We start from the raw sequence: 26,378 nt of genomic DNA on the forward strand, positions 1-26,378 counted from the left end.
AAGAGTATTGTATCAGCAGTGTGTGTGTGTGTATATATATATGTATATACACACACACATATATGTGTGTGTGTATATACATATATATACACACATATATACATATATATATATACACACTTTTGACTTACTGTGCTCTGACTATTGAGCTTATGCTGCTTCAGAACAACACAATGTCAACAGTATGAAATTCTTTTTTTTCATACCTGACATTATGTATGTACATATATATATATATAAATAAATACACATAACAAAATACATAATTATATGTGTGTGGTGCATATCTATTTATATACACCAATGGATACTGGGTGTACGAGAAAATATGGATCTGATTTTAGAGTGCTCATTGCGTCAATCTTCCTGAGTCAGTGGAATTCAAGGTCACCCAGTGCTTTACAAGATGACCTCAGCATCTTGCAAAATTGAGCTTCTGTGAAGAAAATGTTCTATTTACTATTTGAATCATCAAGAAGAGCTTTCAAGTTGATTCTGTGTATAAATGAATAGGAAAAGTGCATAATGAAATAAGAAAGAATAGGTTTCTGGGGTGTGGAAGAACTGTGAACTTCAGAATAAGAGTCAATGATATACTGGTTTTATTACCAAAATGAATTAAGACAATGGTTTATCTCTGCAAAAATAATTTACAATTACACAACATTTCAGATTTTTCTTCTTAATAGAATTTCTTGTTTTGCATTCCCTTTATGAATATCCTCCTAGTTGTCTTTTCTGAGATTTACCTGTGGAAAATAACATTGTGTGTGGTATCTGAGAATAACTGATACAGAGCAAAGAGCAGGGGTTCTAAGGACTTCATGGACCAGTAAAATTTAAAACCAAAATACAGCTAAAAACTGTGATTGGAATAATGTGTATTATTATTAAAACCAGATATTCCACATGTACTGTGAGATTGCTTCTGCCTCATCTGATTTTGCATATCTTCTCCATTATCCAGCTTATTTCAGTTGCATGTACTTTTTTTCTAGTACCCCGAACTGATGGTTGCTTCTTATAACAATAATGAAGATGCTCCCCATGAGCCCGATGGGGTGGCCTTAGTCTGGAACATGAAATTCAAGAAAACCACACCAGAATATGTTTTCCATTGTCAGGTAAGACCAAGAAAGCCATTCATTTCTTGCTAGACAAAACAGACTTTACTACGTGGTGCATCCGCCCACTGTTTATATGATAAGGGTGAGGCTAAAAATAGGCTTTTTTGGAAAAAGTGCAAGCAGCAGTCCAGTGTTTTTAGAAGGCATGCAGCCTTCTTAACAATACTGCAAGCCTGTCAGGGACTGTGTGTCTTTCTTTGTCTATTTAAAATAGTTCCTAAGAGATTTAGTTTATAAAGCCCTTGCACTTATGAAGTAACTGTGGTGTACCACTTCCTCATCCAGGCAGCAACATGTGCTTTCCCACCCACATTAGCTTCCTCGCGTCCGCTGTATTCCAGTCGACTACTCTTGCCTTGGTTCTGCTCAATGTCATGGTTTGCTTTTAAAATTCCTAAGTACACTGCATTTCTGGGCATGCGTCTTTCTTACAGCTCGATTAAAAACTGTCCTAACTACAAGGATTGCTCCACGGATTCCTGTTTGACTATCCTTTAAGTTAGCAAAGCAGTATTTCACCTTTCCCAGTGCTATTTTATCACCACTTTAGAATTCTACAGACAATTCAAAAGTAGCTGGATGTTTTATTTCTGTAGGTCTGTTTGCTTCTTTTTTGCCACTGCTTTTGTGTGCGAAATAGCACAGCCTCATGTTGACAAAACTGTTCTGCTCATTGGCTCTGTCTCCATCAAACTGACCAAACTGTGGAACAGCATTTGGGCCAAATTTCCAACCTCTTTATTAATATCCTTCTGTGGTAATTAAATACAGGACAGTTGCATTCAAAAAGCCATATGGAAAAGTTTCAGTAAGTAAAACTTAACAATCAGAGATTAGTAAAATGGAGATTATTCTGCGGTAAAAATTGCCTCTCTTGGAAGGATATGTATTACCTGGCTAGTTGTGTAAGCTAAGTGTCATTTTACATTCAAGGACCAAACATCTTTTTGAACTAAGTTTATGTTTGGACTTGGGTACATTATCAGATGTAACATAGTGGGAGGGAGTTGCTGGAATTGAAGTTACTGCTTCAACCTGATTAAGTAACCTTTAATTCTGGGCATGTTTTTCTAATTTGCTATACTGAAAAACAACTTCACAAGGAGTCCAGGCCTGTACAGCAAATATGCCATGCAGATCTGTATACGTGTGTGTGTTTGTGTGTGTGTGTGTCCATGCATACACATGCATGTATTACCTTTGAAATGAGTACTTTTTTTTTTTCTGGATATCATATTCGGCAGTCTGATGTGTTCTTTCAGACTGCTTAAGAGCATAGCTCAGATTCCAGCTCAGATCCTTCTAGGATGTTCATTCAGCTTAGTGTTTTAAATAAAATATTCAAGAGAAGAGATTGCCCATTGTCTTTTAGGGAGAATAATTCTAAACCTATATTGATTTTGCAAGTTAATAACCAGATTCAGCATAGCTCTACTGAGTACACAAAGGGAAGACTGACTACAGATGTAACAATGTGCTCTATAAATTAAAAATTCTATCTTGTTTTAAAAGTAAGTACGCTTAAACAAGGGGAGGTATGACTCACTAAAATGAAAGCATTGAGACAGGCTTGCTCCCCCATTAGGAAGATACTTATAGAACAAAGTGGTGGCTTGAGATTTGGCCTGACTGAGCTTCTGTCTGATCCTCCCATTACAATGGATGTCCCCCTTTTTTAACACTGGAACCTTAATACCTGTGAATTTGAGAGACACATGGCACTGTGCTTTCATATCCATCCTGGATTAATCATCTTCCAGTGAAATCAGGTCAGTTCTTGTGTCCATGAGCAATACTTACTTGCTTGGTCAAACTGTCCACAGATAATTTGCATTATGAGTTCATTATGAGTTGGAGCCATGTTTGAACCACCATTTTGGGGCTTCTGACATGTGGGATAGCGTCTGCATCTCAGACTGGATGGGCATACCCACATGAGATTAAATAGAGAAGCAGAAATCATTTGACTTGGTCTCTTGAACACAGGCTTTGCGCGATCTGACTCAGATGGAAAATAAGAAAAAAATTATCTTAGCTCAGAGTCTGGAATCCAGTTCTGTACATCATCTTGTTATTCTGTTAGTGGAAACCAACTGTGTTATTAGTTAGCCCCATATCATTTATATTACTGTTTTGCAAGAAGAACATTCCCTGACTCAATCCTGATTCAGTCATTTCTCCAGGTCTTCTGTGAGGCATGTCCAATTTTTCTTCAGCTTTACGTGACTTTAGAGCAGTCCAGCAGACAGGGATGAACACACACCTTGTCACTACAGCTAAGTTGCCCAGATATGGTGACCGCATTACTTTGGTCATATTCTCCCAATAGACTATATTCTTTTCCAAAGAGTTTCTAAGTAACCATGGTCTTAATCAATACTATTTGATTGTGACTATTAACTTTTGCCTTTCAAATTTTGAGGTGCAGAGCAAGATACAAGCAGATAGAAACTCTTCTCAGATGTAAACTGTCAAGGAACTCATGCAAACCCTTTCTGCAAAGCCTGATGAATAAGTATGTTAATAAATCCATTTCTCAACAGGTTCTAAGAAATTCCCCCTCAGAAGTTCTGATAACATCAGTAGAAACAGATGTGTAAAACCTCTCCGGACAGCTACAGAGTTAGGTGAGCTTCAGGAGGTAGAACTTTAGATGATTTTACCACTTAAGTACCTTTGGTAAATTCTGAAAACTAGGAGCCATAATCTTGTTTATCTGTCTTTCCTAATATATAGTAAAGATTTAGAGAAATGATTACCACAGAATGTATTTATTTTTTAAAATTCTTCTGTGACCTTTTGTAATCTTACATAGGATCATGGAAATGACCAACAGTCTGTCTTTCCCAATACCCTCTGTGAAAGTTGCCAGAACCAGGGGCTTCAACTGAAGTTGTCTAGGAGGCACAGCTGACAATGATGCAAAAATATACCAGTGGTGATGTCTCTTCCCAACATCAGTCAGTGAAATGTTTGATTTTGGTCCTAAAATGCACATAGCATTTTATTTACTTATTGTTATAATATAACAATAAATAGCTATCTTAGCTGTTGTCATTAATGATATTATGGTTATTATTCATATAAACTTCTTGACCATTTTAAAGTCATACTGAGCTCTTGGCTCATTAATGTAGTGTATATGGTACTAAATTTCATAACTCCATAATATGTTGTGCTACAAATACTGGGTCATTTAAAAATAAGTTGCTGTTTGATTTAAGTTAATATGTATTAAGGGAAGAATGACCATCAACCAACTAGACTTGTTTACTCAGCTCATTAATTTATGTGAACACTCATGTGATCTATGATATCCTTTCTAAACAAAACATTTCTCCTGGCTTCTGCATATTCCTCCTGTGGAATACTTCTTTTCCTCTACTCATTTTTGCCCTTCTTTAGGTTTTTCTATTTCTGCTTTTCTTGGTGATGTGCTGCCAGTATTTTAGCTGGGAGTCCCACAGATTTTTTCCTGTATAGCTCATCATGCATCTTTTTACCACAAGGTTAGAAATGGAAAGGAAAGGAAGAGTGAGGGATTGGGCAATATATTCATTTGTTTTCCCATACAAGCAAAAAAATGTCTGAGCAGCATAATGAATTTAGAAGGTGATATCATTTGCCAAAGAAATAAATGCTCAAAGCTTTATTTGGGTAATGAAGAAAAAATTGAGCATTTAGCTAATACTGCAGGGTGAAGCCTGGGAATTTCCTTGTAGGGAAGATTCAGGGATGTCCTCTTCCCCACACTAGAGCATCACAAACTCTTGGTGTAATGCAGTGCATTCCAAAGGCAAAAACAAGCCTTTCAGAAGCAGTTTTTTGAGGCCGTACGATGAGTCATTCCTGGTGGGATGGTTTGGCAGTATCTAGAGAGGGAAAGAATTTCAGCAAAGACAAGGAAATCCCACTGACTCTCAGTTTGGTGGCAACATTTTAAGCTGTAGTTTACACAACTTCTCTCAGCTACTGTAGATCTACTTTTAAAATGAGGTGATGAAAGTGAAAATAGTATGGCATGGTTTTTGAATGATATGACTCAACATGAGTTCAATGTTGTATTGATTCATGTGATTTGTGGAGCTGATCTTGTATGCCAAGTGAATGTTCCTATGCAATCAATTGATAGAGTGGCATCATGATACTTCTCAGTCTTATTCTCTACCTCTTTCTTAGGAAGTGCTTCTATAATATTTTTTTGCTTTTCCCCGAACAAACAAATGGAAATCTGGATTATTCATTAATTATGAGGATTATTTGTCATACAGTGCCTACTGTTTATGTACCACTCGTCACCTGTACTCGTGAGGTTGCTTCTGTTTCCTGATGGGCTGATCTAAGCTTTCAAAGCCAAAGTGACCTGAAGAAGTATCTGAAGCGTTACTTTGACATATGTGGTCGAGTGAGGCAAGTAAGAACTGTCTGTCTTTGCCCTAAGCTGGCCAGTTGTGAGTTCTGTTCCACGAGCCATGCTGCAGCGTTCATGCAGCTCCGAGTTTGAACTAAAATACCTTCCCTCCCAGTAGGGCCTATTGGCATGGGTACAGAACTGCTCTTTTACAACATCTCATAGCTTCTGTGTTGGAGCTGATCTGCAGGCTCCGAGGACAAAAGGGGTACAAATGATCAGTGAGTCTAGGGGGAGCTTTAGGATATTACAATCCCTTTCCTTTCTCTGGAAATAGATAGGTTATTAAGTTGGTTAATGTATCTGGATCTCAGCTTTAATCAACATTCATCATGTCCTGACGAGAGCTGGGGAGTGGGGGGAAGACAGCTAAAGATATTAGCTTCTTGCAGATAAAACAAATTGAATCTTATTTTCTGATTTGGAGGACTCTGCATTGTGTTTGGAAAGTTTCGTGAATTCTATAGTTCATGAGTTTTCTATAACCAATCTGAAAATGCCAATAGCAACAAAAAATGAATATATTAACTGCATTTTGATTTATTTTATTTCCTGATCTATTAATTTCCTCTTTCTCAGCTATTTCTTTTCAAAATATCTCAAAAGGGCAGTGAGATGTACAGATCTGACACTTAGAAGCGACTCCATTCAGCGTATTTTTAAGTAAGGAGAGCACATGTGAAGTAGCTTTTATTTCAGGAAGCAGTAACCATTTCAGAGTTCTTTCAAGGAGTCAGATAGACTTTTAGCATAATCATAAAAAGATTTCAGCAGTATATCACTTTTAATAGCTGCAGCTATTTCTGTTCATTTCCTAAAATGCCATGCAGTCAGATTTACTTGGTTGGTTCCATCTCCTTACCAAACTGTCAGTTTTTTTGTGGGATATGAGACTTGTGTTTTCTATTTTAATTTCAATAAAAGCTGTCCATGCTTGGAAAATATTGGTGGATTGGGTATAGAAATCAGCCACTCAGCCACACCACAAAATGTTTCATTCTCCCCTACTTTTTTTGTAGTGGCTTCTATACACTGTCATTAAGTTATGTGTTTGACCACTCTTCATTGCTTATCCTGGTGTGGTCTTTCCCTTTTCAACTGAATGGATGGAGTCAGAAATGCGTATCTTAGAATTAGATGCACTGAGGTAAGTGAAGAGCTATATTTAGTGGCTGATATTGGCCAGAGTTGCCTTTTTTTTTCCTGATTTGGTTCCTTTGTTGTTGTCTGCTGTTTCAAAATCAACATAAATTCCTTCAGATGTGCTTTTTGCTTCAGTAGCCTGCCTTGTAAAGGTGCTGAGCATCCAGATCCATGAGACCTCACGTGTGGAGCAGGCTGAGGTAATAGCATATATGACTAATACCCTCCTTTTTCTCTTGTCCTTGTTTCCTTCTCTGTGGAAGCCAACCAGAGTTCAGTTCCTCCAGGACATAAAAAAGAAAAGTACTGCACCAAATTTAATTGTCAAGAAAGCATACTTGAAATACTCTAAAAATCTCTGATAATTATACTGATGCTTTTCTACACTGACTTCCTTACTTTGTTGCTGCTATCTAAATTTCAGGGAAGGATGGTCCATAATATCCACACATTGCACCTCCATGTTTCAGTCATCGTGATTTTCACAAGGAAATGATTTCTTTGTCTCTTTGTCACTTTGGCACTTCAGAGCCATGGAAGCTCCCCAGAATTGCCTAAGCAAAAGCAAGGTGAAGAACCAGCAACATTTCTAGTCCCTGAAATGAATTTTCTAATTCCTAACTTTCTAATGAAAGAGGGAACCTGTGGTCTTTTTGAAAAGTAGTGTAAAAAAAAAAAGAAAAGAAAATGAAAAGATATGTGGCTCTGAGCTGACTGCAGATTTTCCAGTGAAAAGTCTTTCTCATCAAAAAAACGTCCAGTTCTTAAAATAGAACTGGTCTACAGAGGAGAATTTGTTTGATGGATTACCACGAAAGTGCTGGAAGAATGAGAGACAGCGGGCATAAGTTGAAGTAAGGGAGGTTCAGACTGCTTATAAGGAAAAGCTTTTTCACCATTGGAACAGTCAAGTATTGGAGCAGGTTGCCCGGAGAGGCTGTGCAACCTCCATTCTCAGAGATTTTTCAAAATCAGGCTGGATAAAGCCCTGAGCAGCCTGCTCAAATCTTGTAGCTGACCCTGCTTGGAGCAGGAGGTTGGACTGGAGACCTTCTCTGTCTCTTCCAACCTGAATGATCCCATGATCCTAAATCAGATCCTGCCCATTTTCTTAGCAGTTTTCCTGGTGAAGGCTATGGATCTCCAAATGCCTGGCTGTAAGGATGCTGGGGCAGCTCCCATACTGGGAATGCACTGGGACCCAGGGACCAAATCTGTGGAGAATTTTTGTAAAGCATACCAATATGGTATAAAATGGAACTGATTAGGTAGGGCTCCATCATAGATGCAGAGGTTGTTTTATTTTCATTTCTGCTTTTTCCTCCTTTTATATGCTATTCATAAATGATCTTTGTAGAGCTGTGTAGCGCTCTTCTGTGCATGAAACTTTGCTGCTGTTCAGATGTGACTATACTCATTTGCACTCCATAATAATGCACGAAAATGCATAGATACACTATTTCACATTCAAATTTGGGGAAATTTGTAGTTATACTTCTAAGGAAGGGGAACAGTTTCAACTATAGCTTGTGATAGAAGGACTTTTTTCTTCTTACCTTAGAACGTATTGTTTTTTGCTGTCTTGTTGTGTTAGTCCAGACTAGATCATAGCAATGCAAACCATACCCTGTGCTCTGAGGATTTCAGTAAACAAGAGTTCATGGCTTTTCTCTTAGATTTTTGTTTTAAATTTTTCCTCCTGTTCTCAGCTGCTAACATGTGTCTTTTTTTGCTCTTCTTAGTGGAGTTTACACCACCCCCAGTCTTTGGCAGTTAAAAATAACTATCATCTGGCCCAAGATTAGTGCTCCAGTACTTGTGGGGAGATTGCATGTGAGTCAGTAGGAGTTACACCCATGCATCCAAAGGCTGCATCTAGTCCTTGGAAAATGTTTTTTCCTCTCTGTCTTAGGTGAGAGGAGAGGGTTGCCTTCAGCAGATATGCCAGGGGGCCAAAGAGGAGCAAATACGCAAGAGACAGTACCCTGCCTCCCAGATAATAGCGAGCTAGAGGCATCGAGAGAGGAGGGCAGAAAATGCTTTGGAAATGTATGTTCAGTCCTGTGTGTCCCACTGTCTCATCCAGGCCTGAGATCACCGGTGTGAAATGCCCCATGTGAGCCCCAACTCCTGCTTTGCAGCTGAAATACCACTGCTATTAATGTGGTACTGTTAGCATCCTCAGCTTAAGGAAAAGTATGTCGTATTTTCCGCAGAGCCTTTCAGTCCTAGCCGCTCTTAAAAGTGCCTTTATTTCCAGACAAGATCAGACCGTACTACTGTCCATAACTGGAGTAGCGAGAAGGGAGGCTCTGAGAGAAACGAAGCGCCGGTGTTTAGGTCCGTTCTGAATGGACTCACCAAGGTGTATGCCTTCCCTTGGGTTTGCCTTTGGCTTTCCCAGTCCTTAGCAATGCTGGTTTTCCCACAATGACTCTAATCTCTTGCTATCTTGTGCGGAAGCCAGCGAAGCAGCGCGCCCATCAAAGCCAACGTGCGCGTTATACCAGCGTAATTGTACGCCGTACCGCATCAGCCTGCGAAATGACTGCTAACACAAAGAGATGGGTGCAGTTCCCGTGTTACTGATCAGCAGTCTGAATTACCTGAGGGCTGTGTTTCTACATACCCGGTCTGCCAGCAGCAGAATGCACCTTTGCTTACAGCAACGCGCAGCATAGATCTTGCACACTTGAAACTAAGATTTCAGTTATGAATCAAAGAATTAGGAAGTGATAAGACTTGCTTTTCTTGGATAGAAAAATTTAGGCAGTTCCAGCTTCTAAGTCTTTTTGGAGAGGGTAGAGTGTTATATGCTTAAATGATATGCTGTCACCGCTAGTTATAGTGTTGTGCATTTTATATGTGTTAAAATAGTGATTTGTAATGAATCTTTATGGTATTTCTCTTCTTAAAGTTCACATATTTTTCCCTTCAGACCAAATTTAAAGAAGATATCAGCTGTTCTTATTTAATGTGGTAGGCATTTTGTTTTTAAGAGTTTCTTATTTTGTTTCACTGATAACTTGCATTGAACATTTTTGAATTATTGGCATCTAGTGTGTAACATGCAAATAATGCAGTTTGGAGAAAACCTAACCTTTGAATTTGCAGAGTTAAGACATGAAGTATTTTTAAAGCTTTAGCTAGCTAAGGAGAAAAAAAGATCTCAGTCAAAAACTATATTTCATAAGAGAAAATTATAGTGATATTGATGGTTTGCCAAAACCTCAAGCAGTGACAAAATCCACAGAGTGTCCTGAAAGAGATGCCTTTGCAAAACCATTCCTTTGCAGATGGCTTAGATTATTGATGCTTATAAACACATGACAGTATTCGTTTGGCTTAGAATTTTGAAAAACTCTGTTGATAAAAAATGCAAATTTGTCATACTATCCCAAAATTGCAGGAAAAAAATCACCAAATCCTGCAATTGTTCCTGAGGGTGTTTTATAGGCTAGTAGTTGTTGATTTGGTTACATTTTAACATGATCTAGTGTAAAATATTTTAAGAAAAAGGGAAGAGGGAAGGAAAAAAACCCATAGCTTTCCTTTGTTGATGTGAACATTACATTTCAAAGTTTTTCTTGTATATGTGAAACTCCCAGTGCTAAAAGGGTTTTGAGTGAGCAAGAAATGCCGGATCAGATGTGAAATCAATAAGTAAGACAGATCCTTCCACAGAATTTCCTTCCATAAAGGATATAAAATACCATGCAATTCCCCAGTAGCACTGGAAATGATAGATAAACAGCCATAGGCATGACTTTTTTGTTTAGGTTATGTAACTGTTCTCTGTGCAAGCTACTTGCAACAGAGAGTACATTTGGTCCAAATTCAAGAAAATTATTTCACCTCATGATTTTTGTCTCTGTGGGAGCTCTATGTGAGGAGTGAAGCCTCATTCTGTGTTACCTGGCACAAAATATGAAACAGTTACTCTTTTAAAGTGCTGCAAAAGTCCCCAGAAACGAAGGAATCCATCATTAGAGCCCTGGATATGACTGTCCTCTACTTTATGTCTAAAATCAACAGCTTCTCGCCCTCTGCCCCCACTGCTGGATGACTGACAAGTAACTCCCTGAAAAGAACTTTTGTGTAAGGACAGCATTGATTTAACGATGATTAACACTCCAGGCCTTCCATGAAGTGAAAGGAGAAGCACGTGCTTCCTGGCTGAGATACCGATACTAGCCTGGGAAGGCTTCTCATGCGGGCCAGAGAATCCTCTGGAAACCAGCAAAACGGGAAATCTCTGTCCACCCACTTAGAGACTGGCTGGTAATGGTTGTTGTATGGGCATGACTCTGCCTAATGGTACCAGATTTACTCTCACTGATGTGCTCACAGGATGATAATAAAACAGGAGCCTTTATTAATAATAAGAAACCCTTATGAAGTCATTCATCGTGTTCTACAATAATTTCACGATCCATTATATAACCATAGATGATTATAGAATACAAATGATGCCAAATGCCATAGATTTAACTTTCACAAAGCAGATAACGTCTGATGAAATTTTATTAAAACAGGATTGTCCTTGTCGTGAAAAATATCAGAGAACTCAACGTACCATTTTTTTCAGTGTGAGATGAAAATGTCTTCTGTGCAAGAAGAGATAGGCTTTTAAAAACTTGTCACGTTGGAGAGATGGTGTTTTCATTTTCTGTAAGACAAAATGGGCTAGGGTGCACTAAGATCTATGATTAATACGTTTTGATTACTCTTCTAACAATGTTTAGTATTTTTGTAGCTAAATATATCTATTCCCCTTCAGTTCCTTATTGTTCTTGGACATACAGTGAATCACCAATCATTTCATGTGGAGAGCATGCTTAACATATCTCATGTTTACATCTATAAATAAATAGACTAAGTGCAGTTTGGATTAGGTTAACAATGTATAGGAGTTGTGCAGAATTGCTGTTTGCAAGGAATTGCCTGGGGTAAATCCATTCTTCCTGGAAGGATAGCGATGAGTTATAAAATGTCCTGTCGCTGATGAGAGTGGATGACTCCTGCAAGCTCTTTGTTGAGCAAGATGTGCTTCTCTGTTACTGCAGGAGTTAGCTAATGTATGCTGGCATAACTATGCTGGTTTATGGTAGCTAGGACTTCGACTTTTGAGACTTGAAAACTGCTCATCTCATTCCTTCCTCCTGTCCAAAACTACATGGAAAAACACAGCAGAACCCAAACAGCAGCACCTTGCAGGTGCAAATGTGGGAGTTGTGAAACTTCAAGAAGCTACGGTTTGTTTGGAGAAAGCAAGATTAAAAATTGGGCTTATAATGGGAAACAGTCATCTTTTCCTGAGAAGCCATAGCTGTTCCCTAATGCTCTATGGGTGCACAGCCAGGCTACTCCTATCACAGTAGGTGCAGTAACTTACTGTAACAGAAATGAACAGTGTGACGACAGCTCACGTGTTCCTTCTCTCTTCCTTAAACACAGACTCGCCTGTGGTATCTTCTGCATTTCCACTAGATAGCTGTGCTTTTCAGTCTCTCAATCCTAGTATCTACGTGCAATGTTTAATTAATTCTCAATTATTTCCAATTATCTTGTGACATTAGTACAAATGATACATAATTGAAAGTGATGGATTTGGGCAAATATAATAGCCTGTCAGTCTTCATTAGAAGCTACAATTAAATAAAAAAAAAATAAAAGATTACTGTAATTATTTTGACAGTGAACTGATAGGAGTTTGCCCAAGTGACACAGACTACAGGGTATGAAATGCCAGTTGCTTAGAAGCAAGTAAAATAAGATATACTATTACCCTTTGGCTTGCTTGGGACTGCCTGCTGAAGTCATCTCATAGCCTTAATTGGGAAAAAAAATCAGGTGACCTATCTCCAAGACTTGTAAGGTCCTTGATAAGTAGAAATGGGCCTAGTAAATACAGATTTGTTCAGTTCTGGACTCTCCAGTAGGAGAAAGACACACACATGCTGGAGTGAGTTTAGCAAAGGGTCACTAAGATGATCAAGGGACTGGAGCATCACTCATACGAGGAGAGGCTGAGAGACCTGGAATTGCCTGGAGAAGAGAAGGCTCAGAGGAATCTTATAAATTTGCATAAATACCTGGTGGTACAAAGAAGGTAAAGGAAACAGAGCTAGACTGTTTACAGTGGTGCCCAGGACAAGAGGCAATGCGTACAAATTGAAATACAGGAAATTTTGTCAAAATATAGGAGAAAACTTTTTTATTTTGAGGGTGATTGAACACAGGAACAGATTGTCCAAAGAAGTTGTGGAGTCTCTATCCTTGGAGATATTCAAAAGCTGTCTGGGCACAGCCTGGACAACCTGCTGTAGCTGACCCTGCTTTGAGCAGCAGGGTTAGACAAGGTTATCTCCAGAGGTCCCTCCAACCTCAGCTGTTCTGTGATTCTGTGATTCTGTCTCCGATGTTTCAGGCTCTTTTTGCCTTCTCTGTAATTCTGAGGTTATGCAGAAGTCAGCTGGGCTTTAATTGTTGGTTAAAATACTCTCTCTAATTCTACAGAAACTTCCAGAAATTTCTGAATGTGACGGCCTCCTTCCTTCCTCCCCAAAAGAAGGCCACAGGCTCTCAAAAGTCCTGATTCAAGAAAGCTCTGTTTAGGAAAGCACTTACCGATTTGCTTGGCTGTGAGTGGGCTCTTGAGTCATTGAAGTCATGGGGGACTTAAAGAACTACCTACAATTAAATTTGTGGCTAAATGTCTTTTTGAGAAGAGATGGACTTAAGCACATGGTTAAGTTCTTTCCTTAGCTGGGGCCTTGAAGCCTTCTTTATCTAGTAGTCTCAACCTTCTGCCTGTGCCTAGATACCCATGGCTTGTACGTTAGTTGTAGGCGGTTGGACAGCGTGCTATGCTTGAGTTTTATTCGCAGCCCCCTTATAAGCAGTTGTGACTAATATGCCCAACTTCACAGGCTCTGTTTGTAGATAGTTGTCCTCACAGCGTCTGTACTGGCTTCTAATTCATCTCTGGCCTCACATGGTTTGATTGATCTATAATGCACTGTGTGGTTTGGGGAACTGCTGCCATAGAAACCACCAAGTGACCATCACAGCTCAGGAACAACTCGTGTTTCTGTTCCTGTTCTCTCAGCTTGGAATTTGCTGCCTCTGTGTGCTCTGTAGAGCCCAATTCTGATACTTTCCAGAACTTACCATCAAGTGACCAGCTGTTTTGCTTTCTTGGTGAGAAAAGTCCAGAATACATTAACGTATTAGCTGACAGAGACCAAGAGCAGTTTGTTTTCTTTGTTACGGTTGTATGTGAGGTCAGTGGCTTGAGATGCAATGTGGTGCTTACGAACACCAAGGGGAAGCTTTCCATTGCCTTCAAGGTGTTTCATATCCATTTTTTTTAATTCAAGTAACACTAGGCCATATGTTAAAAGATGCTTAAAGCTTTTTTTTATGCACTTGAAAGTTAGACACAAGGGCAGACACAATCAAGGTATTTGGGTAAATTAGGTGTTATTTAAGCAAAACATTGCCAAGAGAGAGCAATTCAGGGTAAGGCTGAACCTAATCTACTTAGGCCATCCAGATGGCTGAGTTGAGGCTAATGGGAAAGTACAGCAATAGCTGATATTTATTCAACTGAGTTGTTTTTTTGGTTAAAGCTACTAGAGTTTCTGGAAAGTGGCATCGTGGTATGTAAAAACCTGCAGAACACCAGGATGCCAGGCAAGTCTGGCCCATACCTCACTCACGGAGCCTTCACTGAGCGATCTCTTCCACTTTTACATATTAGCCCACAGAGTGAGCAAAATGGGTCTAAACTTTTCCCAAGTCTAAAGAAGTTTGAACAAATTGTTATTGCTGCTCCAGCATATGCCTTGGCAGCAAGATGAGGATTGAACCTGCCAAGGTTGCAGGTTCAATCCCCGTACGGGCTATGCAGAGGGTTGGACTAGATGATCTCCAGAGGTCCCTTCCAACCTTACCATCCTATGATTGCTTCTAATGATTGTTTGCTGCAGTTCTTGTCTTAATTAAATTGATCCTAAATTTCCGAAGAGATGATGTCTTTAAGCATATTTCTTTAGGGTCTGTAGCGATGGAGAATAAAGCATTTCAGTAGAACTGTAAAGTCAAATGTAAAATCCTTTTATTCACTTCAGTTGTTCTCATTTAATGAATTATTGCAGCCAGTTTGCTATAATTACTGATTTTCTGAACTCAGATGAAACCCAAACATAGCAAAGCTAATATGCAGATTGTGTTACTACTTCCGAAGGAGGGTGATCACAGTAGAGCAAAATGGTGTTCGTGGTTTGGTTGAGGTGCTTCCTCTGGGGTAGCTGTGTTTTATTAGCCCTTTAATATTAGGAATCCAGTCTAGTACACTCTTTCTTACAAAAATGAGGGGTGACAATTGCAACCTGATATTAGTGACTGCTGAAAGGAAAATCTACACCCTCCATAGCAAACAGTGAGCAAGCAGAAATGTTGGAGTATCATGACCTAAATAAAACAGGCAGACCAAGGAAGTGCTTTGTTCTCCAGTTAACACACAGGCACAAGGACATTAAGGAGTTGATCCTAAAACTTGATAAGCAGCCAGGTCCTAATCAGAGAAAACTGACAAATACTTAACATTTAGGTACTGAATATTTAAGCTTTTCCACTTAGGTAGAAAGAAAACTTGATACTGATGTACTCTGCTGATCAAATTGCTTATTATCTCTCCATTAAGTCCTTCATCCTCAGACTAACAAAGCAAATATGATATTTAGCAAAGATTGCATACCTGAACTTCCATATATGTGTAGTAATTCAGGGTTACCAAATTGAATTGTTATTTCAGTCACAGATAAATGCAAGCAGTATCTCCCCATATCTCATCTGAGAAGTTTCATATTTATCCATTTCTGCAATACAACTAACAATTTTGCTGTTTTTTTGAGTCATCTCAACACCATTGAATAACATTATCAAATGCACTTTCCAAAAGGGTTGAAGTGCAGATTCCACTTTGGCAAAACAATTCGTGGACTTTCTTCTGGTTATTTATTCTTGTAGCTACACAAGCTGAACCTGCAGTTATGGAGGTGAAAGTACAAAGCTTCAGCTTTCTGCCCTGCTTAAAATGTAAGTATGAGATTGGATATTGCCTTTCTGCAAACTTGGCCAGGGTGCTCTGATTCTTCTGCAGTGCTCTGATGTCAGCACTGAGGTTAGATGTCAAAGTTACCTACCCTGTAAACTTTGCTAAGAAGGAGCTGTGTTTCCTGACATACGCTCTTCCTTCTTTTTAAGGACTTAGTACTTTTTCAATAAAAATAAATTTAATTTGTGGCTACATTTCAGCTCCACTGGTTTGATGGTATAAGTGGAGCAATACCAGCTTTGGACTTCGTAGTCGTGTGGCTGAGTCTCTCTGTGCAGCTTTCATGTGGTCAAGTGAGACATTCTTAGAATCCCCAAACATTTTTGAAGATCCTAAACTGGAGACATTCACAATTCTTCCCTCCCTTTTTACCATTAATCCTTCATGTTTTAACAAGCACTGAAGTTAATACAGCCTACACTCTTTCCTGTCACACTGGGCCCCCCCTCCCTCCTTTCTTTCCCTTGAATAAAGCAATCTGTTCTTTCCAGTCCATACTATCATAAATCAAACAGATAGATGTCAACACACACCATAACCAAGTATAAACTTCCTTTTTTAATTAAACAGAATTGTGACATTTGGTTTGATGAAGTGTTTATTTGGTTTTATTTCTTTTTTTTAAATATATGAAGGATGTCAATTGCTTTATTTTTAGTAGAAGCCATATTTTGTATGGTACAACAAATAATCTCTAGTACAAAATCTGTCAGATGCTATTCTGTAGTTCAGTAGGAAGAGAGATGGGGGAAGGGAGTAACACAGTCTATCATTTAGGACTTTTAAAACTTAAGAGTTAACCTCTTTGGTAAAAGTTTCTGTACACAGAAATCATGTTTTTTGGTACATTTTCAAACTTAGTTGGGAAAAACAATTGTAATTCTGTTGCTATCCTCTCTGCCTTTGCTTATTATCTCATAACTGTTAATTACACTTAGATGTTTATGTGGACCACAGAAATATCCAGAATCGTAATAGTTGACACTAAAAATAAGCTAGACTCTTGGAAGGAACATAGTCTCTATTTTGATGTGCCAATTCACCTATCGTAGAAGCCAGAGCAGATTCATATTAGAATTCCCTCTTTCAAAGTATCTCGCACCTTCTTTTGTGGTGCAAAAGGAAAGGAGTAGGATGTTAAGATGAACCAGTGTTCTGATCTGTCATCACTATTTGCTATGCTGAGTCTCAGTCCTTGGTCTGACTAGAAGAAAAAATTTTATTTAGTGTCTCAGTTGCTATTTTTTTCTATATGACAATTTTAAACCACCTTTGCAGTATATCATGAGTGTCTATTCTGGGGCCACATACAAGTGTGTATAGCAATGCATGTATGTGGAGACAGTCTCCTGCTTTCCTGGACAGAAGAAGGTGTGACAGCTCTTACAGGGATTGTAAGTGCTTAGACTGTTCAAATGCTATTCTTCATGAGCAGTAGTGAGAAAAAAAAAGGAGCAAATGATACCTGTATTTTGGGATTTTGTCCTCAGTTATTTATTCCTCAGGAGGACAAGCATAAGGAGGCAGAAGTTCAGCTCATATTCTACAGTTCTTATGCCTCAGTGACTATTGATTTGGCAGCTATTCATGTTTCTATTTAAGTGATGGTACCACAGCTTTGTCCCTGTGTGCTCAGTCTCTCTAAGCTGATTCCCTGATGCAAGAAACAGTATTTACCTCTTCCTCTCGGGCTTAGCACCTCTAGGCTGCAGTAAATTATACTGCCTGCTACTGTCTGTGCTAGACTGACCTATTGTAATGTGACAGAGATTGCAGTACTTTTTCACATGTGTTTGCTGGAAAGTCTACCCAGGAGTTTCCTGAGTGCCTGCTGCAATATAACCTGGTGTTCTGGAGTCTAGAAATGCCTGTGAACTCTTCGGATCCCTTCTTCCCACTGATGAAATATTGTTTGGAGATCCATCTGGTGTCAAGTGTAGGCATATGGCACCAGTATGGCAACACTGCCTATGGGGGTGGTTTCCTGCCCAAGAGATCTCACTGAATATAGTAGTCATTGCCTGCTTAAAGTCATTACTGCTTAGCACCCAGGTCTTTGTGAACTTGTTCAACTGGTGGCTGGGCAGAGCACCATCCAGATCTATGGACATGAGCACAATCTCTGGGGCCTTACGCACATCAGATGTGGATACTGAGGTTAGGCTTCGCAATAAGGAACATCTAAATGACTGTCTGTCCTGAGCATATGTATCTGTGGTTAAAGGGATATACCATCATTAATCCAAATCTGGGCTGGATTAAGCTTCTAAAATGAAAAACAGATCTGCCAGCCACTTGAAGAGAGTTTGGGGCCTGTTTGGAATCGAGTGCATCAGTGTGGAGAGAGGAGGTGAAGGCAGTGGAACAAAGTCACCACCGCTGTTGTCTCTGTAGCACTTCTCTGCGTACAGGGTGAAACAAGCTGACAACAGTCAAAATAGGTCACTGGGATGTGATGTCTTGTTCCCTTGGCTAGCAGGCCTCTGAAGGGGAGGATAACATCTATTTTTCTGAGACTAGCCCTTTCTTTGCTGTGCCAAGGGTACAGCCATTTCGTGTTTTGCTTCTTAACTTGTTTTCAAAGATGTTCTTGATATTATAGCGAGAAGCAGAAGTTTGGGGAGTGTGAGTACCAGTTTGCCAGACAAAAATCTCAGGTTTATGAGCCTGAGCTGACTCTCCCATTCGCCTGGAGGTAATTCTGACCGACCTGGAAGTAATTTGGCCTTGCTCATCTGGTCATTGGAGAGCTGCTCACACCCTTGGAGTGAGAGGACATGCCCAAGAGATGTGGCAGCAGTGGCAGCATGGCAGGGCCCTCCAGAAAGTCATCACAAAGATAAAGGAGCAGAAAATGTGAGTGGAAGATGACAAAGGCCAAAAGTACTTTGGTGGGGATGATGAGAAAACCAAAGAGAGCCAGAGAAAGCTAAATCTATAGATGGTGTATTTGTTTAGAGAGAAAACACTAGGGCATTAAGACAAGCAATGAAATTTTTCACAGCCCTGAACAATTCAGAAGAATAGAAGTGACCAAATACTGGACGTTCCTTGGCTGTTGAGGGTCCAGACAACTTGTAGACACAGATGTTCTGTTGCACCTATGAAAAGATAATTTCGTTAAACCCATATTCTAAATGCTGCTATTGTATCATGGTCATGCAGACTCGTTATGGAATCTCCTTTTGACATTATCCCTAAGCTGCTCTGTGCAGCAATGCCACATGCTGTGAAACCAGCTTCTTTCCTCTGCAGGAAGTAACTGAGCAGCTACAGCAGGTAAAATTTACCTAACTGAAAAACTGGGAAGCTTTACTGTTTCATTATGAGAAAGTGCTGTGGGATTGCCCTAGAAAGGTGTGGTAGAAGTGCAGAGGAAGATATACTGTTATTTTAAAACCTGACCATATGCTGGTTCCACTGCCTTTGAAGTCAGGGTCAAAACTCAGTTTTAGGGGAGATAGATAGATAGATTACTTGAATCTGCAAACAAGATGCAGCCTGGAGGCAGAAGAGGCTTACGGGGAACGGCTTCTGCTACTCGCCTGGAGCACAGAGCTGTTCAGACAGACTGGAGACCTGTCTGCTGCTCTCTCCCATTAAGGCTAAGAAATGAATGCTTTTAAAGTTGTTAAATGAATGGGCTGGATCTTACAGCCCTTACTCATCTGAGTACTGCCATTAACTAAGAAAATAATCACTTTATTAAGTGCTATAGAGTGGAGTCCTTAAATTGTTAAATTCTAATATTTGGCAGAAGTTTTTCTTCATTAGAAAAATAATATTGACGTAATTAAAAGGATGTGAACATTTCATCAGTTGGAGAATGTGAGTTACTTTGGAACGATATGTAAAACTAGAAGTAGCATAAGGGGCATAAGTCCGTGTGTCATGTCTATAGGTTATTTTTGAACTTTATGAAAAACACACTTTAGCAGTTTATATCTTGACCATTCAACTGTATTCTGGGATTCTGAATTCAAAAACATTCTAACCATGAAAACACAACATTTAAAAATACACTCTCCACTTGGTTCTTTGCCCTGTTTCAGAGTCTCCCAAGTTTGTTTCGGACAAACTGAGAACTTTGTTGTGGAATGACTGTTTGAATTTGGGTTTCTTAAAATATATGTGGAGTCTTGTAGGTGCTGTGGGGTGTACACAGTGGTGTAGCTGTACTATTTTAAAATCATCTGGCTATTTCACTTCATGTAAGAATATCTGTCATCTTACTTATAATGAATGAGAGGGGTTGATTAAAACAACTCATGAAGCCATTAAACAAAGAGATAAAATGTAGAACATGTGCTGTAGGGTCGTTTTAATTATAATGTATGGGAGATCTGTGGAAACCATATGGCAGCTGCATTGTAGGTGAATTTTAAATGCCTTTTAGCAGTACTGAGGTACTACTACTCAGAGGTGAACTTTTCTTACATATAATGCTAGTAAGTCCTTCGGAAATGGTGTTCGGAACCTGCATTTTGTTGCTGCTACTGACTATAGTATGATTATTATGCTCAAATGCAAAGATAGATATGGATGAAAGTAGATATTTATATGTGCTAATGGTCTAGATGCTAGATACTAGACCACATAACATCACAGAAACATATAAAAAAACTTTAGTAGAGAAGGGATCAAACATGTCAAGTGAACACTCATGAGAACTCAGAGAGACTGGGGAAAGAAAAGGTAGTGACAAGTTATTTCATTGTCTTGGTGATCTTACTAGGTCAGAAATACATGACTGAATATATTTCTGTATGCTAGAAGTATTTTTACTAGGTTATTTTGGAATATAATCTAGCTTTGAACAATAAATATCAGACAGCCACATGAATTCAGTAGAAGCTGAGCATTTTGATTTATTCTTTTTAATCTATATAACTAGTGACTTCCTGTCCAGAGACAGGAAGTGTCCGCTGGAGGACACTGGATCTAGTTCGGTTTGATGGCTCTTCTGTTTCCAGTTCAAGAAAGTTAACTTAAATATCTGCAATGCTATTTATGCAACTGAAATGTGATAATTTGGCTAACCTTTCATCATTGAGTAAAATGGACTCTCATTTCAGGAATATCACCATTTCATATCACCACCTCAAAACATCCCCTCATTACACTATAACAAAGATTTGTTCCCAAAACTGGTTGGAAAATGTCAGAAGATGAAATTTTAAAAATATGACCACTAACTGTGAATTGAACATTCTGGCTGTAACTGACACAGCAGTGAAAGTCGCTCTGTGGCTTTTAAGCACTGCTAAGGCTGCCCATGGAAAAATGACATTTGCTTTTGTTTGCAAACTATGTCTTTATGAGCTTATGAATTCTCAGGACATTATATGAATGCTGTAACTTTTATTTTCCAATTTGCATGAAACAGAGACAAAACATGCAGGACCAATTATAGAAAAAAAAAAGGGGGGGAAATAATTTATTGAAAAGAGAATGAAGGAGTTGAAGGAGTTACTGCTTGTTGCTCTTGGCTGTAGCTTTTTGGCACATGATGGTTCTGGGGAGTGTTCCCTTGAGGATTTCAGAGGTTGTATGCTATTTTAAAGAGCCTATGAGGAGGTAGTTGGGATAGATATCCATCTCCATACTGGCTTGTGGCACACTTTACTGGATAGTCAGGGCAACTGTTACGCCAGTCTGGCTCCTTAACATCCTCAGTGAAAGAAAATGTACAGAGGCAACCCAGCTGTCACTAAGATGAGGAAACTTATTTCTGCTCAAGCAGTGCTTACACTTACACTTACACATATATGATTGCTTTTGCTATTAGAAAAGTACTTTTCTGTAGCAGGGAAATCAGCCGTTTGGCGGATCCAAGATCCCGCTCTTCAGTCAGTGCTCTCAAGGCAGTCCACCCTGAGGTGCACTTTGGAGGGTCTTTCACAGACTCATCCCAAACTATTTAAGAGTTAAAAGTTAGAGAGAGCAATAGGGGAAGAGCTCTCCCTGTGAGGAAAGCCTCAGGCAGGAGCCTCTCTGTTGAGTTAGCATCCGATTACTTCAAGTTCTTCTGGAAAGGAAAGGAAGCACTTTCCCATCGCTGTCATGGAGAGAGTATCTCTGGGTTTTAGCATCGTGCTAATATTCATCCTGTGACTCATATCTTCTCCAGGAGCAGTGGAACTGCACATTTTAGTCTCAAATTAGCTCTTTGCATATGTCTTACTGGCTTTCGTAGAAGTTACTGTTGTGCAAGGAAAGTGAACAGGGGTCATGCACTGACTTTTAAACTACTAGAATACTAATTAAAACGCATTTCCTTAAGCAGGAGAATTGAAGGTGATTGACCATGCAACTCCTCTTTTCTTCTCTACCCTCTAGTCTTCCGTGATGTCCGTCTGTTTTGCTCGTTTTCACCCAAACCTGGTTGTTGGTGGGACATACTCTGGCCAAATTGTCTTGTGGGATAATCGCAGTCACAGGCGGACTCCAGTTCAGCGAACTCCTTTATCTGCAGCTGCTCACACGGTAAGGATAAAAGTCACCTCATCTTTTCTTGGGAGGAAGAGGTCAGCAGGGAAGTGGAACTGTCTAGCTGTGCCTGCAATGCCAGATGTCACACACATGCAAATTAAGTGTGGTCCTTGAGGGGAAAGAAATAGAAACAGCTATTTTAAGTGTTTAACCATCACACTTTGTATGGTAACCTCAGGTCAGGAGGAGATCATCCTTTTGAAGAGGACAGGAGCAGTTACAAAACCTGAGTGAGGCACCTATGTGCCACCTCAGTGGCACTGTGCTTCTTCCTTTCTATTGCCTGTATAAAGGAGCCAGGTCACGGTATAGGAACCGTGGTATACGGCACTCCTCTGGCAGGCAACTTGAATCACTTAGTGTTCTCGTGTTGTGCACTACATCAGAGTTTGGTTTTTAAGCAGATTAGGCACCTAGAGTGATCAAAATGGAATCCCTTAAGTAAACACTGTTGCCCTTGAAGAGTGTGGGACAGTTTACTTCTGTTTTCTAATAAAGGAATAAGTAAATCACTGGTACGATCTTTCCTCTTCCAGACAGGGCCACGGGGCAGAGCTAGCACAGTGAGGGGGAGTTTGTTTCCAAAGAATCATGTGGGAGCGCATTTTGCCCCCGCCCCCCACACACAGACATTTACAGACATAGTGATGGTGGCACAGGACTGTGGTGATATCTGGGGATATGCAGGCAGAGCAGTAGCACAAAATGCCTGAGAAGGGAGGGAGTTCCTCACTGACACAAAGATCATGTCTGTGCTAGAAGACACTGAGACACTGTTACATTGTGAAGTACCCACATTGTGCAGGAAGAAGAGACAAGCCTGGATTACCAGCTATAGAGTCCTCAATCTGCTATAATGCTGACCTCCATCCAACCCATCTTTCACTAAAATGCTGAATATCCTTGAGCTCTCCTCTTCCAGAGTTTGGGCTCAGGCACCCTCTTCATGTGAGCAGACTGATTCTGTGGATGGTGAACATGTATGATCTTGGGACCGGGCTTGGGACCATCCTGACTTGTTCTTGGGGATGTACCCAAAAGTCTCACTTGGAGTAACTGGAAGGGGAAGTGGAAAAGAAAATGTAGGCTGAAAGGAGGAGGAAAACGTAATGATGTGATAGAAGAAAGCAGAAAATCGTAGAATATTTCCTGAAACTTAAGAAACTGAGCTACACAAAGCACTCTGAGAGATAAGAAAATAATCTTGTTCTAACAGAGAGAAGGATTAGACAAAGTAATAGGTCTTTTACACCTCCAGCTTTTACAATTCTGTGATTCTTATCTTTGGAATTTGCAGATCAAGGTTCAGCTTTTAGTTGGCTGTGACAGCATAATCCCCGGAGTTAAGATACAACGTCTAAAAGCCGTGTCACGTGAATTAATGCAAAAGATTCAGTCTGGGACCAGCATTATGATTCTATGCCTCTTATATTAAAAAATGGCAGGTGTGAACAGACACACTTAGTCGGCCAGGCAGTACAAAATATTGTTCCCTAAACTTCCACTCTCATGAATGTTGATGTAATAATCTAACGATCTGTGCCATGGGTTGCAACTTCAACATTGCTTTTCATTTCCCTAATGTTTTTGCTCATTTTGTTGCCAGTATCTATCTGAACTAATGTTGTTCAGCCTGCATGAAAGGAAACAGTCTCTTCTGGAAGTGCAATTTAGAGATGTAGCAGACCAGAAAACTAGTGGCAAGAAACTGATTATCACTGTAAATTGAACAACTGGGACCCAAAACCTAGTGGCAAAGATTAGTGGGAAGAAATTTGTTTATACTCCAAGAAATGTTTAAGACAAAACTGGACCTCCTGGAATTATATACTAAACTAGTTTTATTATTGCAGTAGAAAAATATGTGATGTTTTGCTTTTGACAAATATAAATAAATGACTTTTTGTTAGTTGTGAATATATACTTTACGTACTGGTTTAAGTGTTTACATACCCTAACATGAAGAAGCATGATTTTTTAAGGAGTGATCACTTTTTTGCAATAAAAGAGTGTTTGCTTTCTGTTCACATATAGGAATCACATGAACTTTAAATGAAAGTGTTGGATGCAGAAAGCTGACTTGAACCCTAATTGTCAAGAAAAAAAAAAGGATTAAATTAAGATTGTAGTGAGGCACTTGTTATTTTGTGTACTGCTAGATAAATAGTTTGAATAGTGATGTTTTTAATTTGAAACTATGCCATATATGAAAAAAATTTTTTTCTCTTTTCCTTCTCTCATTGTAGTTTTCTGAAACAGACTGTGTTGTTATCACTGATATAAACCTTCCTTAAGTTTAGTCTCGCTGACTGATGCTTGGATTCACCAGGAAAGGGAATTCTACTCACAGCTTACTCACTGATTTCCTTTCACACCCACCACACATCTGCATTTGGGACAACAGGAAATTTTAATTAAGGCAAAAGCCTTTTGCATGATGATTTCATTTCCAAAACAAATAAAAGCAAGCTGGCAGCAACCCTTTGAAAGGAAGGAGTCTGTTTAGACTTTCTGTTACATACAGTTGGTTGTCTTTTTCCTCCCATTTGCCTTATGTCTTTTCATTTCTGCCGTGAGTTTTATTGTGCGTGAAATTAATGGCTGGCAACCCTGATTAAAGCCAGACCTGGCACAGGGAGATGCTGCTGGAATGACATAGCTCTCCCCCCACCCCTTCCCCTTAAATAGCCTAGCTACTCCAGCGCTTGCGTTAGCTTCCTCCTGTTCTCTCTATCCCAGTCAGTTTGGCCTACTGGAGGACAAACACCCATTAAAAATTAGGACTGTGTTTGTTTCACACATCACTATGAGTTAATCATTTTTAGCACTGCGGTACTTAGCTCACCACAAGGGAGCAAGTAAAGGTCCACCCTGGTACTAATACCATGAGCCACATCTGGGGGACAGATTTGGATCCAGTGTATGGTCTAATATCCATTTGATGATCCAGGGGATATCAGGTGCTAATCTTGACAGATAGAAATCAAGGTCAGAATACAGCTTGTGATTTAGTACTCTTTGGTGGGTGCAGGTGGCCTCCAATTGCAAGGTAACTTTTCAGCAGCAATTGCTACTCAGCCCTCCTTTGGCGTGTGCTCCCCTGCATTCAGGTGCTGCAGGTTTCATGCTTAGAGATGGGGGCATTTGCTGGACCCACTTAGGTATCTACCTAGAGAACTAACCTGCAGTCTGAAGATCTGCCTTTCACTATTGACTAATAGGTGAGCTGGGATCTTAAGGCAGTCTAAAATAAGTGGTAGGTCTGCCATTCATTTTGGTAGGATCAAATGCTATGTTTCTAACCCTAAATGCGGTTGGCTTGGAAGCTGGATAGGGATCTCTTGTAAATTTGGTCCTAATTTTCTTTAAGGTATTAGGGATAAGCATTTTTTCTTCATAGAGATGTAGGTCTTCTATTCATTTGCAGAAGAGGCAGAGAATTACAGTTTTGCTTTGGCTACCTTCTATGCATCTTATCCTTCATTCAGAGAGATCACTTGTAATGGTCAAAGGAACTTAAATCTCATTGTTCAGTCTCCCTGATTTTTCTCCCTGAAGATTGCTGAACTTGAAGGAGCACCTAATCCCTCCTATGTCACCATCAGATGTCAGCTGACACTTTAGACTCAGAATATTGCCAGGTCCTTGAAAAATGAAGACACCAAGTTTCATTATTATATGCTAAAAGGAATTCAGCCCCCATGGACAAATGCCATCTACTATTGTGAACTTGATGTAACACTATGAGTAAATTTAGTCACTCCACATTTATACCAATCTAAAAAAGTATATAGGCCAGTGATAGAGAAGGCTGAGGGGCTTGTTCATATTTTTCTATTGGAGTACATTTGCAAGTATTTGGCATGAAATCTAGATTTTGGCAAAGTTCAAGTTTTACACAGCTGTTTTCTTGAATAAAGTTTTCATTTTAATTCCATTTGGACAATTTGCTTCATTCTGCCAATTATTTTCAGTGTCAAAATCCATCAATAGAAGGATACATATCCCTGTGGGTGAAATCTCATCCATATAATTCAGCATTTTCACAGCATTACTCAGCTGAGTTGTTTTATGATGAGGA

At 39.5% G+C, this 26,378-nt stretch overlaps 1 protein-coding gene across 5 annotated transcripts in view; it reads left to right on the forward strand.

Annotated features, from left to right (window-relative positions):
- Positions 1-26,378, forward strand: part of DYNC1I1 (dynein cytoplasmic 1 intermediate chain 1) — a 191,988-nt gene that overhangs the window by 117,963 nt on the left and 47,647 nt on the right. For all 5 annotated transcript variants that reach the window (XM_062567754.1, XM_062567757.1, XM_062567756.1 and 2 more), the window contains 2 exons: positions 999-1,124; positions 22,145-22,291. In XM_062567754.1, coding sequence (XP_062423738.1) covers positions 999-1,124; positions 22,145-22,291 — 273 coding nt within the window. The remainder of the gene's footprint in view (positions 1-998; positions 1,125-22,144; positions 22,292-26,378) is intronic.

This window comes from Rhea pennata, chromosome 2 (genome assembly GCF_028389875.1).
Source record: "Rhea pennata isolate bPtePen1 chromosome 2, bPtePen1.pri, whole genome shotgun sequence".
In the NCBI taxonomy this organism is placed as follows: Eukaryota; Metazoa; Chordata; class Aves; order Rheiformes; family Rheidae; genus Rhea; species Rhea pennata.